This window comes from Ochotona curzoniae, unplaced genomic scaffold, assembly GCF_017591425.1.
Source record: "Ochotona curzoniae isolate NIBS_2020 unplaced genomic scaffold, NIBS_Ocur_1.0 scaffold_274, whole genome shotgun sequence".
NCBI lineage: Eukaryota > Metazoa > Chordata > Mammalia > Lagomorpha > Ochotonidae > Ochotona > Ochotona curzoniae.
This window is the reverse complement of record NW_024467101.1, coordinates 3,764,330-3,780,342: the sequence shown is the minus strand read 5'-3', so window position 1 is coordinate 3,780,342 and position 16,013 is coordinate 3,764,330. Positions and strand designations below refer to the sequence as shown.

Sequence of the window (16,013 nt, the reverse complement as noted above, 5' to 3'; positions counted from 1 at the left end):
GGCATCAGCGAGCTGGCAGGGCACGAAGACCTCCACGGGACCCCACCAACCAGCCCCTTCTTCGTTGCCCCGCTCCCTCTTCGCGCACCCAGGCGGGGCGGCCTGGTCGCCGCCGCCGTACTTGGGGATTAGCGAGCTCCGGGACGGCGCGGCGCGCGGGATTAGCCCGCGTGGACGCGGCGCTCGGTCCGAGGATTACGGCGCGCTTCCCCCCACCCCTCGACGTATATATTCCCGTCGCGGTGGCTGCGGCCGCCGGGCGGGCCGGGCATGGCGGTGGTGGCGACGAACCGCAGGGGCCCCGGGCGGCCCTGCCCTTTCTCCATCGAGCACATCCTCTCCAGCCTGCCGGAGCGCAGTGCCCCGGCAGGGACAGCCCGTCCGCCGCCGCCGGCCCCAACGCCACCGCCGGCTCCCGGCCGCCGCCAGCGCCCCGCGGAGCCGGGAGAGCCCGAGGCACCGGACGCCGTGCCCTGCGCCTGCTGCTGCTGCTGTGGGCCCCGCGCCGTGCCCCGCAGGCCCGCGGAGGCGGCTCCCGGGCTAGGTGAGTGGGCGACAGCATGGCGCGGGGCCGGGGACTCCCTGGGGACGCGATGGGTGCGAAACTCAACCGCCCGGCCAGCGCCTTACCCCGCCGTCGCTCAGCAGGTGCGCGACTGCCGTGGCCACTGAGGCTGGGTCCCGCGGCGCCTTTACCCTTGGCCGCGCCGCTCGGCGGCTCCGGGGCACTATCGGTGGCAGGCGGCCCCGGCCCGCAGCGACGCACGCGTCGCCACCGCACCATCTTCAGCGAGGAGCAGCTGCAGGCACTCGAGGCACTCTTCGTGCAGAACCAGTACCCCGACGTGGGCACGCGTGAGCGCCTGGCCGGGCGCATCCGCCTGCGTGAGGAGCGCGTGGAGGTGGGTGTGCGGGCCTCGGCGCCCCGGGCGCGGGCGAACCCTAGAAGTGAACCGGGAGAGGTGCGTGCGTGCATGCGCACGGGCGTCCTCGGACCTGAACAGTAAGGTTCTCTCCGCTTGTTTTGGAGCTCACGTTTCAGAACTGACTAGGTTTGGTGGCTTTGCAGGGAAGAGGGGCTCGAGGAAGCCCTCTGCCCGCCTCTCCGAGCCTCGAACCTCGGAAGGGTGCGGGGGCGTGGTCCCTGCAGCACCTGAATACTCCCTCCTTCTCTTCCTCAGGTCTGGTTCAAGAACCGGAGAGCCAAGTGGCGCCATCAAAAGCGCGCCTCGGTGTCAGCGTCGGCGAGGCTTGGCGCCAAGAAACCCCTGAAGGAGAGCTACTGAGGGCATTGGGAACCGTGTCAGGGTCTGCCACGAGAGTGGGGGGTGGGGGGTGGGTGCTATGTGTGTGCCCAGCACCAGGCGCCCTGATGGGAGGTCCCTGGAGAAGGCTTTGGAGGTGGGGCGGCCTCACGCGGCCGTCACTCCACCCCCTTGGGGGGGCAAGAGCTTCAAGTGCTGCCCAGGGGAGCGCCTGTCACTCCTGGCCTTCCTCTGCTGGCTGGGTGGCGGCTCGGCTATCCACACTTTGGCCTTGGCGCACAGATCTACAGAATGGGAATCTCTGCGACCTTGCTTGCCAGCTCCCAAATCTTTGAGCCTCCACCACTAAGAAATAAGGCAGCAGTCCAAGAAGCTGTGAAAAGCCCATACTGGGTGTGTTCCCGCCCCCGCAGGGGTAGGGGAGGGCTGTCCCAGAGTGGGGAAGGGCAGGAGGGGGGGTCATGTGTCTCCACCAGCACAGCCCAGTATGTGCAGTATGTGCCAGGTTCCCACCATCCAGAGAACTCTGCAAATGGCGCCGGGCTCCCTGTGCAGACACCTCCGCGGATGGCGCCCTGCACCCTGTGCGGACACCTCCACAAATGGCGCCTGGCACCCTGGCTGTCTGCGGAGGCTCCAGGTTTTGCTTCTTGGGCGTTTTCCTTTAGGAGTTCACTGTGCATCTCCCTCACAGCCATCTCTGCCACCTTAGTGGAAGTTGGGTGTTTGTTCCCAGATGGATCCTCTGGGGGGGGGGGGGGCAGGTCGCAGGTGCCCAGATACCCTGCATCTGCCCTCCCCAGCCCCACTCTTGTCTCAGCAGCCCCTTCGGTCTCCTTTCAGGTTAGAAAGGCTAGGAAGGGTGGAACCTGCAGGAGACACACACAGCTCAGTCGTTAAAAGCTGGGAGTTCAAGGGCTGGGACAAGGCAAAGTTGACCAGGCAGGCTAATTCCAGGCTGCCATGGGGCTCCTGGCCAGAGCTGCCCTGACCTGCCAGGCTCAGGCTCCTGCCTGTATGCTCTGGGGTGCTTGCTCCGAGCTGCCACGAAGCTCTGCACTTTGTGTCCCAGCCTTGCCCCTGGCACACTGGGTTGTCACACCTGGTTGGGCCCTGCAAGGGAGATGGTGGGTTCCATCCACTGCCCCCTTCTCTCTTCTCTACCTGTGTTGTTTCTTTTACCCTCCCCCCCCAAGCTCTGACTCCGCTTGTTTTTGAGCTCACGTTTCAGAACTGACTAGGTTTGGAGCCTCCTCAATCCCGTACTTGCATGTTCCATCCAGGTCTGCCACTGGGATGGGTCCTGATGTCCAACTGTCCCCTGGGTCTACCAGGCACCTGTGTCAGAGAGCTCCCTCTCTGTCCCTGCTCAGGCCCACAGCAGGGCAGTTGTTGGCCTGGATCTTCCTTCTCTGCTGCCATCTGCCTCCTTGTCCACTGCACCTGTTCTGGGGGCCCCTGGAGTTCAGAATACAGATGAGACTCCTCGCTGTGGCCCCAGAGGCGCTGGTGCAGCCTGGCCTGATGTCTGGCTTCCCCTCACAGCTCTCTGCACTCTGCAAATCCAAGCAGGTGCTGGGCAGTGTGCTTTTTCTCCCTCCCACCGCCAGGCCCTCGAACACACCCTTCTCTCTGCACCTGACCAGTGTGCACAAGTCTATCTTTTGGGTTTACAATCACACTTTTTTGCCAATGAAATGTCCTATGGCTTTCCTCACTGGGCCATGGTTCCCCAAATAGAAGCTTTTTTCATTCTTCTGCAGTTTTTTTTTTTTTAACAGATTTATCTATTTATTTACATTTTAAATATTTCTTTATTATTTTTATTGCAAAGTCATATATACAGAGAGGATGAGAGACAGAAAGGAAGATCTTTCATCCGATGGTTCACTCCCTAAGTGGCTGCATTGGCTGGAGCTGAGCCAATCTAAAGCCAGGAGCCAGGAACTTCCTCCGGGTCTCCCACGCAGGTGCAGGATCCCAAAGCATTGGGCCATCCTCGACTGCTTTCCCAGGCCACAAGCAGGGAGCTGGATGGGAAGCAGGGCTGCCAGAATTAAAACCAGCGCCCATATGGGATCCCAGTGCATTTGAGGCAAGGACTTTAGCCACCACTAAGCTATTGTGCCGGGCCCTCTGTTTATTTATTTAAAAAGCAGAAATGCAAAGAGTAGAGGAGTCAGAGAGAGACCTTCCAACTGCTAGTTGGAACTGGGCTGATCAGGAGCTGAGAGCTTCTTCCGGGTCTCCCACGAGGGTGCAGGGGCCCAAACTCTTAGGCTATCTTCTCCAGATGCATTAGCAGAGACCTGGATTGGAAGCGAAGCAGCTGGGACTTGAACCTGTGTCCACACAGGATGCCACTATTTGCAGCAGCAGATCAAACAACGACTCAGCCAATCCCCAAGCTCTCTTCTGCAATTTTGCACTTCTTTGTGGCAGGATGTAGCTGATATGTCTTATGTGTTTGTCATGATAGGATTCTCCGGTGGGGGCAGGGGAGCAGCGGTATAGGATAAAAAGCAAAGCTGTGCCACACCATTTGGAGCAGACATATTGTATCGGACCCTACTCGTGGTCTTCCTGAGGGGAGACATTCCTCAACAGTTGCTTTCGGGCCACCACAATGGGAATTAGTGCTTTCCTAGTGTTCAGAGGCCTCACAATGCAGACACTTGGTTTTGTTCTTTCTCCTCAAGAGGGAATCTTTGGAGGTTCTCTATTCTCATAAAGTTTGAAATGCGCACAGATTGAGGTTTTTCGGAGCGTGTTTCTGTGAATCACGTTGACGCGTGCCTTGATTTGTTTACTTGAGTTCAATTCCCGAATCCTGGGTCGGTGCAGAAATGTCTGCTAGCATGAACGACACGCCCATGGCTCCTCACCCACCACAGCGCCCCCGCGTGCCGGCAGCCCATACACGCACGAAGTCAAACTACAACTCCCAGGAGGGGCTGCGCTCTGAGTGACGCAACTACTGAGCGCAGACTAGCGTAAACACATGCGCAGTGTCGCTATTGGCCAAAGGGGAGGAAGCGCCTGCGCAAAGGAGGGCAGGCCCGCGTATAGCCTCCCAGACGCGCCTGTGCAGCCGTCCGGGCGGCGCTGGGATAGAGATGGAGACACCCGGCTCGGGGACTCGGGACTTGTCGCTCCCGGCTACGTCCGGGCGGCCGAGGAAGCGCGGGGCGAGCGAGTTGGGGGCTGCGTCCAGCAAGCCTCGGGTCCTGGACGAGGAAGAGTTTATCGAGGTACGACCTCCGTCTGGGCACTGGCGACTTCCGGGTCCCTCTGCCACTGCGGGGGTCCCTGGTGTTGCTGTGCGGGCTCTTCCTTCAGTGTGCGCCCTTGGAGTGCGCACAGTCCCGAGAGCCGAGTGGATGGTGCAGAGGGAGGTGTCCGCGGTGGCAGAGGTCCTGGGCAGTATAGCCAGGGCCGGGAGGGGCACCTGCATGCGTAGGTGTGGAGAGTGAGGACTGGGCTGGGGACCTGTTTGGGGAGAGGCGTGCCACGCAGGAGGGACGGTATCGGTGGACCCATGAAGGCTGAGGGTCTTTACATGACCTGCGGTTGTGGTGGCATCCCTGAGTGACTGAATAGTGGCTGGAGCCCGGGAAGGGGGTGTGGTCCTACTGTGCTCACGCAGCCGCAGAACCGCACGTCTGTCAGCTTGGTTCTAGACTGTGTAGGCAGCTTCTGAGTGGCAGATGTGCAGCTCAGAGGCAAACCTGGCCGTAGGTATGGGTTGCTGGTGGTGGCAGCAGCACCCACGTTGGTCTGGCCTGCGTGCAGGTGCAGCGGGCCCCGGCAGCAGAGGAAGGCCGTGTTGACGTCAGAAGAGCGATGTTGGCTGCTGCAGCCCAGTCCCGGGAGATGCTCGGGCTTCCTGCCAAGGGCCTGCAGAAAGCAGGTGGAGCGGGGGCTTAGAGTGAACTCTGGTGACAGCTGTGCTTGGTCGTCTCCTGGCAGGGTCTGCAGAAGGTCATTCAGAGGGATTTCTTTCCCGATGTGGAGAAGCTGCAGGCGCAGAAGGAGTACCTGGAGGCCGAGGAGAGCGGCGATCTGGAACGCATGCGTCAGATTGCCATCAAGTTTGGCTCCGCCCTGGGCAAGATGTCCCGAGAGCCTGCGCCTTGTAAGGGGACCTTGCAGAGGTGGGGGTGGGGGCAGGGGCACGGAGTTCGGGTGAACGTGCTAGGCTATAGCTTCAGGATTGCTCTAATCCACACCTCCTCTTCCTTCTCCTAGATGTGACCCCAGCTACATTTGAAACCCCTGAGGTGCACACAGGCCCAGCTGTGGTAGGCAACAAGCTCAGGCCCCGAGGCCGAGGCCTGGAGGATGGTAAGTGTCTCCTTCTCCCCTTCTTCCCAATTCAATCACAGAGTCAGGGGTATCTGGAAATCCCACTCTTATGGGGCCTGGGGTGGCGTGTGGCCCAAAGGGCTTGCAAACCTCATCCCCGAACGATTCTCCATGCCCACATAGCGACCTGAGGGGTGCAGCTGCTAAATGTGAGGCCACCGCAGGTGAGTGTTGGGTGGGTGGGCCCAGAAGGCCCCTTCCTCCCCTCCTCCAGGTCCCGGGGCTCCTGCACTGGCCGATCAGCCCTCCAGGGAAACCTCACTGTTGCCTGGTGCCTCAGGTGTCCTGTGGCTCTTTGCCTAACTCCAAGACGTGATATTGAAAAAGGCTTCTGTCCCTGTGGTTGTCAGCTGCCCTGAAGCCTAGTGTCCCCCTCCCCTGAGAGCAGGGCTGTGATGGGTCCGTGCCTTTCCAGAGCTGTTCCAGGAAAGCGTGCTGCCCGGCTGTGCTCTTTAGCACTTAAGGCACGTGGGCATGCAGCAGTGTTGTAAGCTGGAGTCTGACTTCAGGGGCCCCCAAACCCCAGCGTCTCTGTCAGCAGAGACTGTCCGTTATGCCTGTGCAGATGGTTGGGGCACTGTCACCTGTTGGGTTCTCATCTGCGACCGGCTGTGCTAGCCCAGCCGCCATGCCCCTCGTGCACACCAGGGCAGCGGACCCAGCACCTGCAGAGTGCTCTGGTTCATGGGAGACCCTGCCACAGGGCCTTAGGTGACTAACACCCACCCACAGGGCAGCCAGAGGAAGGGAGAAGCAGGTGGGATAGGGATGTGCTGAGGAGAAGGCTGTTGAGGTAGATCTTGGGGGGATGAGGGAAAAGTCCTGCCATGGTGCTCAGTGTACCCCCCCCCCCCCAGTCTGAATCAGGTCACACAATTCTTGTTATACAGCAGGTGAGTGAAGCTGGCAAGGTGCCCTTGAGGGCTTCGTGGGGTCACCTCTGGCAGTGTGGGTTCCAGGGAGCACAGCCCTGGGACAGGGTGCCGAGTGGTGTCAGTGCTGTGGGTACACCGTCCCCCACCCCACTCGCTACCCACAGCAGGGGAGGCTGCCGAGGAGGAGGAGAAGGAGCCACTGCCCAGCCTGGACGTCTTCCTGAGCCGCTACACCAGCGAGGACAATGCCTCCTTCCAGGACATCATGGAGGTGGCCAAGGAAAAGAACCGAGCCCGACATGCCTGGCTGTACCAGGCCGAGGAAGAATTCGAGAAGGTGTGACTGAGAGCATGGGGGGGGGGGCCGTGTAGCGTGTAGGCGCACTTCTTGGCTAGGGGGAGTCCCAGGGCTGTAGAGGGGCCCCCTTGATTGACACTCACTCTCCCCAACGCGGTTGCAGAGACAGAAAGATAACCTTGCGCTCCCGTCGGCAGAGCACCAAGCCATCGAGAGCAGCCAGGCTGGCGTGGAGACCTGGAAGTACAAGGCCAAGAACTCCCTCATGTACTACCCTGAGGGTGAGTGGCTGGGCTCCTTTGCGCGCGTGCGCGCGCGTGTGTGTGTGTGTGTGTGTGTGTGGTATGTGTGTGTGTGTGTTGGTGGGTGAGTGGCTCCTTTGCGTGTGTGTGTGTGTGTGTATGTGTGTGTGTGTGTGTGTGTGTGTTGGTGGGTGAGTGTCTGTGTCCCTGAATCACTGCCCTTCAGGGCTGGGCCCATCCCTCTGACAACTTGCTTCCACCCACTGTGACACCCACCCCCATCTGCCAGGTGTCCCTGATGAAGAGCAGCTGTTTAAGAAGCCCCGGCAGGTGGTGCATAAGAACACGCGCTTCCTCCGGGACCCCTTCAGCCAGGCCCTGAGCCGGTCCCAGCTGCAGCAGGCAGCCGCCCTCAACGCCCAGGTGAGCCAGAGGGGTTGGCAGGCTGTGGTATGGAGAAAGGGGGGCATTTCCCTGTCTGTGCTGAGCCAGGACTGTCCTTGGGCTGAAGTGGAGCTCACCGGTAGAGGTACCTGCTGGGACTCTTACGTGGCAGTCCCCAAGTCCTCCTTGCTGTTGGGACCCTGTCTCAGTGAGGCCCGCTTTGGGGACCCAGATCTGTGCCAGCTCCCTTGATGCTGAGGGTATGAGAGAAGCTGGCCAGTGAGGGCTGTGGGTGGGTGGGGGGGAGTGTGGCCCCAGAGGGCAGACTGGGGTGGGACAGGGCTGGTGGGGGCAGATCTCCCCAGCCTGGGAGCAGGCTGAGAGGGTGTTCACTCATGGTGATGGGACCAGGGCAGGAGGTGGACACGTCAGAGGCTTTCCAAATGTCGCAGAGGGTAGAGAGCCCAGACCCCGGAGTTTGTGTCGCCCTGGCTGAGGGCCTGCCATTGGTGCCCTCTGGGAGTAGCTGGGGTGGGCAGCCACCCGTGGCTGGGGCCTGGAACTCCCTGGCTGAGAAGAGGGATGGCACCCTGCTGTGGTGGGGAGGTTCCCCCTCTTTCCCCAGGAGGGCTGGTAACTTTGTTTCAAGGATGCTTCCAGCAAGCCTCTCCTCACCTCTCCTGTGGCCAGTGCGGGGAGTGGGTGCCCGCCCTTGACTCTGGCCTTTCTGCTTGCATCAGCACAAACAGGGCAAGGTGGGCCCTGATGGCAAGGAGCTGATCCCCCAGGAGTCCCCCCGCGTGGGTGGCTTTGGATTCGTTGTGACGCCTTCTCCTGCCCCTGGTGAGAAAATGGGATGACTGGGGCCCTGGTGGGAGGGGGCCGCACTCAGGCAGGCCTGACCGGAGACATCCCATTCCTTGTTAGGACAGCGGGTGGGGTGTTGAGTGAGCCCTGCTTGCTCACCCAGGTCCAGAGGGCACTGGAGAGTGGAGCTCTGGGCCTGGAGCCCCGAGTGTCCTCACCTAGAAGCTGGAGAGACCTTGATTGGTCCCGTAGTACAGAAGGGCCTTTGTGACCTAGTGCCTGTGACACAGGCCAGGGTGTGTGGATGTGACTTCTAGGGCATTGGTGAGCCTTGAGAAAACCTGAATTTCTCCTCCACTGGGGCAATGGAGATTGCCTGTACCTGGTGCGAGGAGGGGCAGGGCCTCCCAGCTCCCAGGCTGAGCCCTTGGCTGCAGAAGCCTGGGACGGCCTTGCGCCCCCAGATGATGGAGATGCTAGTGTTCTGGAATCCTGGGGTGGAGGGGGTGGAGTGCCCCTGGGGCTTTGGCTGGCTGCCCCGCCAGGGTACCCTGACTGAGGTGGTGGTGGGCTTTCTATCCACAGGTGTCAATGAGTCCCCGCTGATGACCTGGGGGGAGGTTGAGAACACCCCGTTGAGAGTAGAAGGCTCCGAGACACCCTACGTGGACAGGACTCCTGGGCCAGCCTTCAAGGTGCGTTGGGGTGTGGGGAGCAGAGGAGGGATGCCATGTGGGTACCTGAGGAACCCCAAGTCCCTGCAGGTTAGGATTGAGCCTGGGGTCTGACACTTCCACCCGTCCTCCCCCACCCTGCGCGCAGCTGCTGGAGCACGTCTTAGAGCCGAGGTGGATACGTTTATCATGCATGGCTTCTGTTCACAGCCAGCCAGGCTGTTGCTGCTCCGTAGGCCCCAGGACTGTGGGATAGCAGCTTTGAGGTCGAAAATGTGTCTGGGATGCAAGGGTCCAAGACAAAGGTGGGGGATGAGGAGGAACCTGTGCCGTAAGGCGCTCGAGCTTGTCGTGAGGCCCCGTGTGCCTTGGGACCCAGGAGCCGTGGCTTGGCACAAGGAGAAGGAAAGGTAGAGCTTTCCTGTCTGCTGGCCCATGCCCCAAATGCCGCCAACAGCTAGGGCCTGGCCAGGCTAAAGCTAGGAGCCAAAGGGTTTAAGCCATCTCCCTTCCTGCATCCTAGGTGTATTGTCAGGGAGCTGGATTGGAAGCTGAGTAGCTGAGATTGGAGCCGGCATTCCGGATTTGATCTCAGATCAGCTCAACTCCAGCTGCTGCAGCTATTTGGGGAGTGAACCAGCGGATCGAAGATGTTTATCTCCTTCCCTCTACAAGTCTGACTTTGCAATAAAAATAAACCTTTAAAAAAGAAAGTGGGAAACTTAAGTATGGCATAAAAATAACTAAAATTGTAGCAAATAACTGGAAGATGTGTATGACCTGAAGCTGCTAATTGATACAGATAAAGTCCTTGTAAGTAACGAGGGCAAAATGGCAGCCCAAGATAAGCACCTGCCAGGCAAGAAAGCGAAGGATCAATACAGACAGATGCTTGCTGGCACCGTGAGCCAAAAGGTACCCCTTTTTCTACAGGCTCATCAGGGGTCCGTATCTTAGCAGTCCTGGCTATGGGAGGCTGGGAAGGCCACTTCCAGGCAGGTGCGTCAGACATGCTGGTGGGAGGTTTCCAAAGGACCTAAAAAGGGGAGTCAACAGTGAGTCATTGAGACTGGCTGGTCCCAAAGGGAGAGCCTGGTACCCACAGTGACTGTCCTTCCAGGTAAGGAGATACCTGGCTCAATGTCAGGACTGGCACGAACCACTCCTCACACCTGTTGTGCTTGTAGATCTTAGAGCCGGGCCGCAGGGAGCGGCTGGGGCTGAAGATGGCCAATGAGGCAGCTGCCAAGAACCGAGCCAAGAAGCAGGAGGCCTTGAGGAGAGTGACGGAAAATCTGGCCAGGTGAGGGATGGCTGCTCCCAGTCCTAGCTCCGCCTGCCCTGCTGTGTTGGCCACATGGCTTGCTGAGCTTCTCGTGGGTTTCTCCATGGGTGCCACGCAGCATAGAACGTGCAGCCCTGTCTAGCTGCTGTCCCCACGCTGCCCCCCAACCCACCCCCGACAGGTGCCTAAAATAGCCCTGTGGATAAGCTATCTTCCTTCCCCTTGGAAAAGGGTGGGGGCTGCAACTCTCAGAGGCTGCAGGTCACCTCAGCTCCCAGACAGGGCCATTGTGGTTCTGTCTTCCTTGGTTACGATGGCCATGCACCAACAGGGCTCCTCCAGGGGGCTGAGTGATGCTCTGCTGCTGCAGCCCCTGGTCCACCTAATCCTGCCTCTCGCCATTCCTCCACCACAGCCTCACCCCCAAAGGCTTGAGCCCAGCCATGTCCCCCGCCCTGCAGCGCCTTGTGAGCAGGACGACCAGCAAGTACACAGACCGCGCCCTGAGGGCCAGCTACACACCGTCTCCAGCACGCTCCACCCTCCTCAAGACCCCCGCCAGTGGGCCGCAGACCCCCACGAGCACACCGGCCCCTGGCTCGGCCACACGCACACCACTCACACAGGATCCAGCTTCTATCACAGACAACCTGCTGCAGCTCCCCGCCCGGCGCAAAGCCTCTGATTTTTTTTAGGGTTGGGCCCGGGCCAGGCCTGCGGACACTTACAGAGCCTGCTGGGCAGCTCTGCTCAGTGGAGAGAGGACTCCAGCCGCCAGGGACCCAGGCCCGGGCCAGCAGCAGTGGGAGCATGATGACTGCAGCGGACAGTGCCTGTACCTGCCCAGTGGCACTGGCCCATTCTGCAGGGGTGCTGTGCCCTGAGCCCTCCTGGAACTCTTTTCTATGGAGCTACCCCCAGGCTGTTATTAAAGAACAGCTGGCTGGCTCAGGGGGAACCTCCTTTCCTGCTCCTTGCATTTGCTCTGTCAGGGAAAACTAGGAGAAATCCTCAGGTTGGGCCCCTGCTGTTCCCCAGGTGTCCTGGGCACTCTGGGCTGGTCTACAAAGTTGAGGGACACTACCCACTGAGCCTAAGACCTCAGTCTACCTGCCATGCCCTTCTTTCCTTGGGCATCCACTGGCAGTTCCCTGGATTCTGAGCCCCCGCCCCAGCCTGGCCCTCCAGCCCTGGACTCTAACCCCCTCTCCTCCCCGCCCCCGTCCCGAGTACTGACTCTGGGGCCTGGTCCAGGGCCCACACCTTAGCCCAACAGTCCACAGTAGGATCATTGTGCCCTGGAACCCACAGCAAGGAACACTGCGAGGGGCAGGAGGTGGCGCTTTGGGAGTCCTCAGGCAGTAGGGAAGCAGAGGCCTGTGGAAGGAAGGGGAAGAGCTGCTGTCCAGGAGCTGGCTGTCTCCAGCGGGCGTGGCCTGCACAGCAGGGCATTCCCCTGGTCATCCCCTGGAAGCCATGGGTGACCAGAGAAGCACAGGACCTTGGCCAGGGCGCCATCAGCCAGTGCTGCTATCGGAGCCTGCCAGGCTCACCAGGTGGGGAGGGCGTAGGACAAAGGTCGGGTGGAATACCCCTAGGGTTTGAGGCGGTTCCTGACCTGTGTGTTCTCAGAGAAGAGAACACAGAGCAAGGGAGCCGAATGAGGCAGATGGGCTGCTCTGTAGAGGCAGGGGAGAGGTGTGGCGCTGCTCCGTTGGAGGTATTAGGAATGGGCAGGTCTGGGGAGGATTCTTGCCAGGACTTGGGGGGGACCCCCATCCAACAGCTGTCCTCTTCTTGCCCTGTCCACAAGGCCTCACCCTGGGCTTGCCTGCCTGTGCCTAAGCGTGAGTCCCTGGAACCTCCTCCCATCCATCCCCCAGCCCGCACTGCAGAGCAAGCAGCTGGCTGAATCCTGCAGAAAAAGACTCCTCATCGGGCGTTCCAGATGCTGGTATACACTTCATGGTTTATTTGACTGTCAGCAGTTTTTTTAACGTCTTCGCTACTAAGTGGAAGAAAGCTAATAGAACGTAATCAAAATAGTGTTTTAATTGATGAATTTTACTTGTTCGGTGCACCTGTGCCTTCTTCCGCTCCTATCTGCCTACTTGGTGTACGGGAAGCACACACCACGAGCAGTGCCCCTCCCGGGTCCTCAACCACTGCTAGGTGCTGGCTTTCCCCACTTCAGCTCCGGAGATGTGATGGTCTTTGGTCCTGGGGGTCTCGGCCAGCCTCTCTTCCACCTTGTCCTCCTTCTCCGGCATCGCTAGAAGCCTTTGCTGGGCTTTGTTTCCCAGCTTGTGCTCGGGCCGGGAGGCCTGGCGAGCATCCAATTTACACTCGGCTCGATACTTGCTGTCCCCCTCCCTCTTGAAGGAGGCTGAGGACATGGCCTTGGGCTTAGGCGGCTGCAGCCAGGAGTGGCTGAGGATCTCATCGATCTGCAGCCGCCTGCTGACGTCCGGCTGCAGGATGCGATAGATGAGGTCCTTGCACTCACCTGTCAGGTTCTTGGAGCGTGGGAAGTCAACGCGGTGCTCCTTCTGGATGCGCAGCATCTTCTTGATGTCGGAGTCGTCGTAGGGCATGGAGCCACACACCATGATGTAGAGGATCACGCCCAGGCTCCAGATGTCATAGACCTTGGGCTGGTAGGGGATGCCCTGCAGCACCTCGGGGGCCGCATATGCTGCTGAACCACAGAAGGTCTTGCTGAGGACAATGCGGCCGCTCCCGTCCCGCAGGCAGCGCTTGGAGAAGCCGAAGTCTGACAGCTTGATGTTGAAGTCCTTGTCAAGGAGGAGGTTCTCACACTTGAGGTCGCGGTGGACGACATCCAGGTCATGGCAGTACTTGACGGCTGAGGAAAGCTGGCGGAACATCTTGCGCGCCACGTCCTCATGCAGAGCCCCCCGACATTTGATGAACTCAAGGAGGTCGCCCTGGACCCCGAGCTCCATGACGATGTAGATGCGACCGTCTGATGTCTCGAAAATCTCATAGGTCTTTATGATGGAGCGGTGGTTGACGGTCGCCAGGATGTCCATCTCCCGAGGAAGGAACCTCTCCACGAAGTCGGTGGGCGTCTTCTTGCGGTCGATGATCTTGACCGCCACGTTGAACTTGAGGCGCTCAGAGTAGGCAGACTTGACCTTGGCATAGGAGCCCTTGCCCAGATTGATGCCCACGATGTAACCCTTCTTCCTTAGGACCGCGGCATCATCCATGGTGCCAGGAGCGGCCGGCGCCGCTGTCCCTCTACATCCCCTCCCCACGTGGGCCAGTGGGCATGGTCCTCATTTGCACTGCAGGGAGTCGTCTGGCCAGGCTGGGCCTAGACTCGGAGAGGGGTGTGGAACGCTCAGCATTGTCTCCAGATGACTTCAGCAAATGAAGTCATAAAGCCAGGCTGCCAAGTGGAGACTGGGCTGGGGGAACCAGGCCCCTGGAACCCAGGAGGTCAGGCCAGCCTGCCAGGAACACCTGCTGCCCCCACCCACTGGAAGGAAGCTGGTACCCACGATTATGGTAACCTCTGGGCTCCTCTCCCCTGCGGTCCCCCGCGCATACACACACACCGAGGGAGGTGTCGGGCCAGCCGAGGTGCCAGTCCTGAGTCTGCCCTCGACTGGTGATTAATGGGGACTGACCCGGCATTGCTCCTCATCACACTAAGTTTGATTTCCTCCAGCTCCATCCCATGGTTTTGAAGAAAACCCCTTTGGTCTCTTGTGTCCTTGGAACCCACAGTGCTGCCAGAAAGGGTCTGCCTTGGTCCAACCTGATGGATGGAGGCTCTTAGCCAGTGGACAAAAAGCAGGCTCGGTATGGGAGCAGGAGCCAGCAGTGGCAGAGAGCTGGGGAGATGAGTGGCTGCTGCTCCTATGAGCAGGGTTGTGGGTATTGTGGGTATGCACCTGCAGGCAGTGCATATATGCCATGGGTGCCTGGCTGGGTGGGCCTCTGGGATCTGAGGGGCAAGCAGAGAAAAGCCCCCCCCCCCCGGGTCTGGTGCAGTGGTCCTAGGTGCTGAGGGGTTCTTAGGGCTGGCAACATCCAGGCCATCAAGCAGGTGAATGGCAAATATATTGTGTCAGATGAAGCTGAGGAGGCCCCATCCTGTCCATGAACAGGAGCTGCCTGGCCTTGCATCGCTTAGACCGCCTTTTGCACCTGCGAACGGAAACATCCTCTTCTCAAATCTGTGTGTGTGAGAGGGAGAGAAGCTTGAATGTCCCTGTGTGTGTCCCCTTAGTGCTCTGGACGTGCTAGTGGTGTCCATTGCCCAATCAATCCCAAGCATCTGCACCTAAGAGAGCTGCCAGGACAGTGGGGCTATGGGGCTTAACAGGACAGGGAAAAAGGTCCAGGGGTTGGGAGAGGTCATGGGAGCTTTCAAAGAGGACATGGTATTGGCACTGGTACACAGGGTCCAAAGGGCTCCACTGGGTCATCAAGGTGGATGGGCTGTGCCAAGCCATGTGACTTCTTGGCCAGGAGCATGGCCTTGTGGACATGTGTGCAGCAGGCAGAGTGCACCCTCTATTTGGTGGCTGGGATGGAGGATTTGGGGAGCAAGCCTAAAGCGAGACAGGGAGATGTTGGAGCTGGTGGGAGGGGTATGGCACCTGCAGGGACCACCTACCAGCATCACGACCTCCAAGTCCCACTCTGCCAAGCCTCTGTCATTGGAAGCCTCAGCTTGATACATCTCTTCCTCCCTCCTGCAAGCTATTTTTTGTTTGTTAATTCTAATATTTATTATGAGGGGGGGTGGCAGACTCCTGTGAGCTTCCAATTACAATGGAGATGGTCATGGTGGGAGGAAAGGTGGGTGAGATAAATGTTTTCCTCCTGTGTCCTTCTCAGGGGTGGGTGGGAGGGTAGAGGGGAAATGGAGGTCCACCATTCCTAGCTATTGGTGTACATCAGCTCACTGGGACAGAGGGGGCAGAGATCATTTGATGTCCCTTAGAGACCTTAGTTTAGGGGAAAATGTCCTGAGCGTGTCATTTGAGTGGCGTTGATTATTCTGAGAAGTGGTTGGCTTCCTTTGCAGCAAAGGTAAGAGATTCTGAGTCTGTCAGCTGTCCCTGTCTGCTTCAGTGTGTTCACAGACCTAAGTGAGTGTTATAAAACCTAGCTTGAAGTGCTATTGAACCTGTCCTTCCATCGTTTGAGGAGGTATTTGAGGGCCTCTGTTGCCTTAGATTAGCTGGCTGTCATGTCTTTTGGGGTATGCTCTCTAGAATAGGAGTCAGCCGCTGAGGTTGCCCAGTTCTGCAACATGTGCTCCGGGGTCTGACCACATACATGTCTGTGGTTTCCCTGATCTCAGGAATAGAGTGGTCCAGCTGGGGCATCCCCTAAGAAACCTCAGTCTGAGAGGTCCTCAGATCTAACCGTCATGTATGCCAGCTGGTGAAAGATCAGGCTCAGCCCGTTCCCTGTTGTAGCCAATGCTCATACTAGTAGGTACAGCTGACTGACTAGTCCTGTCACCCAGCTCCAATTCTCACACAAACCCGTGGATGTTGTTGAGCCCAACCCAGCCTGCTTCCAGGCCTGTCTCTCGCGTGCACTGGCAGATGCTGTGGCCTAGATTGGAAGACCCTGAATAACCCCCACCAGGCTTGCCTCCAGCTTCAGCTTTTACTTGTGCCAATGGGTGTTAAAGCCTAGCCCATCCCCAGTCCTGGCTCTCATGTGACCTGGTGAATGTTTCAGCCTAACCAAGCCCTGCCTAGCCTAGCCCATCCCATGCCCTGGTTCTGGGGAGCACCAGTGGGAGCTGTGGCCTGGCAGGAGAGTT

The 16,013-nt window shown here is 59.2% G+C and overlaps 3 protein-coding genes across 4 annotated transcripts; 2 read left to right on the top strand and 1 right to left on the bottom strand.

Annotated features, from left to right (window-relative positions):
* Positions 1 to 270: 270 nt before the first annotated feature.
* GSC2 (goosecoid homeobox 2) lies at positions 271 to 1,286 on the top strand. Its single transcript, XM_041003569.1, has 3 exons — positions 271 to 544; positions 649 to 902; positions 1,182 to 1,286. Exons 1-3 carry the CDS (start codon positions 271 to 273, stop codon positions 1,284 to 1,286), a joined length of 633 nt encoding a protein of 210 aa, XP_040859503.1.
* A 3,061-nt stretch (positions 1,287 to 4,347) lies between these two features.
* On the top strand, positions 4,348 to 11,746 carry ESS2 (ess-2 splicing factor homolog). Of its 2 annotated transcripts, none has more exons than XM_041003764.1 (10): positions 4,348 to 4,516; positions 5,235 to 5,400; positions 5,514 to 5,609; positions 6,673 to 6,842; positions 6,967 to 7,084; positions 7,335 to 7,468; positions 8,170 to 8,272; positions 8,822 to 8,931; positions 10,098 to 10,213; positions 10,611 to 11,746. In XM_041003764.1, the coding sequence occupies exons 1-10, from the start codon at positions 4,382 to 4,384 to the stop codon at positions 10,888 to 10,890; spliced, it is 1,428 nt and encodes a 475-aa protein (XP_040859698.1). In that variant the 5' UTR covers positions 4,348 to 4,381; the 3' UTR covers positions 10,891 to 11,746. The 2 variants fall into 2 exon arrangements, with proteins under 2 accessions (XP_040859698.1, XP_040859697.1); XM_041003763.1 differs by having other exon boundaries at positions 6,670 to 6,842.
* A 400-nt stretch (positions 11,747 to 12,146) lies between these two features.
* TSSK2 (testis specific serine kinase 2) lies at positions 12,147 to 13,525 on the bottom strand. The gene has a single exon (XM_041003767.1). It carries the CDS (start codon positions 13,426 to 13,428, stop codon positions 12,364 to 12,366), a length of 1,065 nt encoding a protein of 354 aa, XP_040859701.1. The 5' UTR covers positions 13,429 to 13,525; the 3' UTR covers positions 12,147 to 12,363.
* Positions 13,526 to 16,013: the final 2,488 nt, after the last annotated feature.

Excerpts from the sequence above, each read along its gene's own strand:
- GSC2 (XM_041003569.1), top strand. The coding sequence starts at position 271 with ATGGCGGTGGTGGCGACGAACCGCAGGGGCCCCGGGCGGCCCTGCCCT. Across the intron at positions 545-648 it reads GGAGGCGGCTCCCGGGCTAG|GTGCGCGACTGCCGTGGCCA; the intron begins GTGAGTGGGCGA and ends GTCGCTCAGCAG. Across the intron at positions 903-1,181 it reads TGCGTGAGGAGCGCGTGGAG|GTCTGGTTCAAGAACCGGAG; the intron begins GTGGGTGTGCGG and ends TCTCTTCCTCAG.
- ESS2 (XM_041003763.1), top strand. The coding sequence starts at position 4,382 with ATGGAGACACCCGGCTCGGGGACTCGGGACTTGTCGCTCCCGGCTACG. Across the intron at positions 5,401-5,513 it reads GTCCCGAGAGCCTGCGCCTT|ATGTGACCCCAGCTACATTT; the intron begins GTAAGGGGACCT and ends TCCTTCTCCTAG. Across the intron at positions 8,273-8,821 it reads GACGCCTTCTCCTGCCCCTG|GTGTCAATGAGTCCCCGCTG; the intron begins GTGAGAAAATGG and ends TTCTATCCACAG.
- TSSK2 (XM_041003767.1), bottom strand. The coding sequence starts at position 13,428 with ATGGATGATGCCGCGGTCCTAAGGAAGAAGGGTTACATCGTGGGCATC.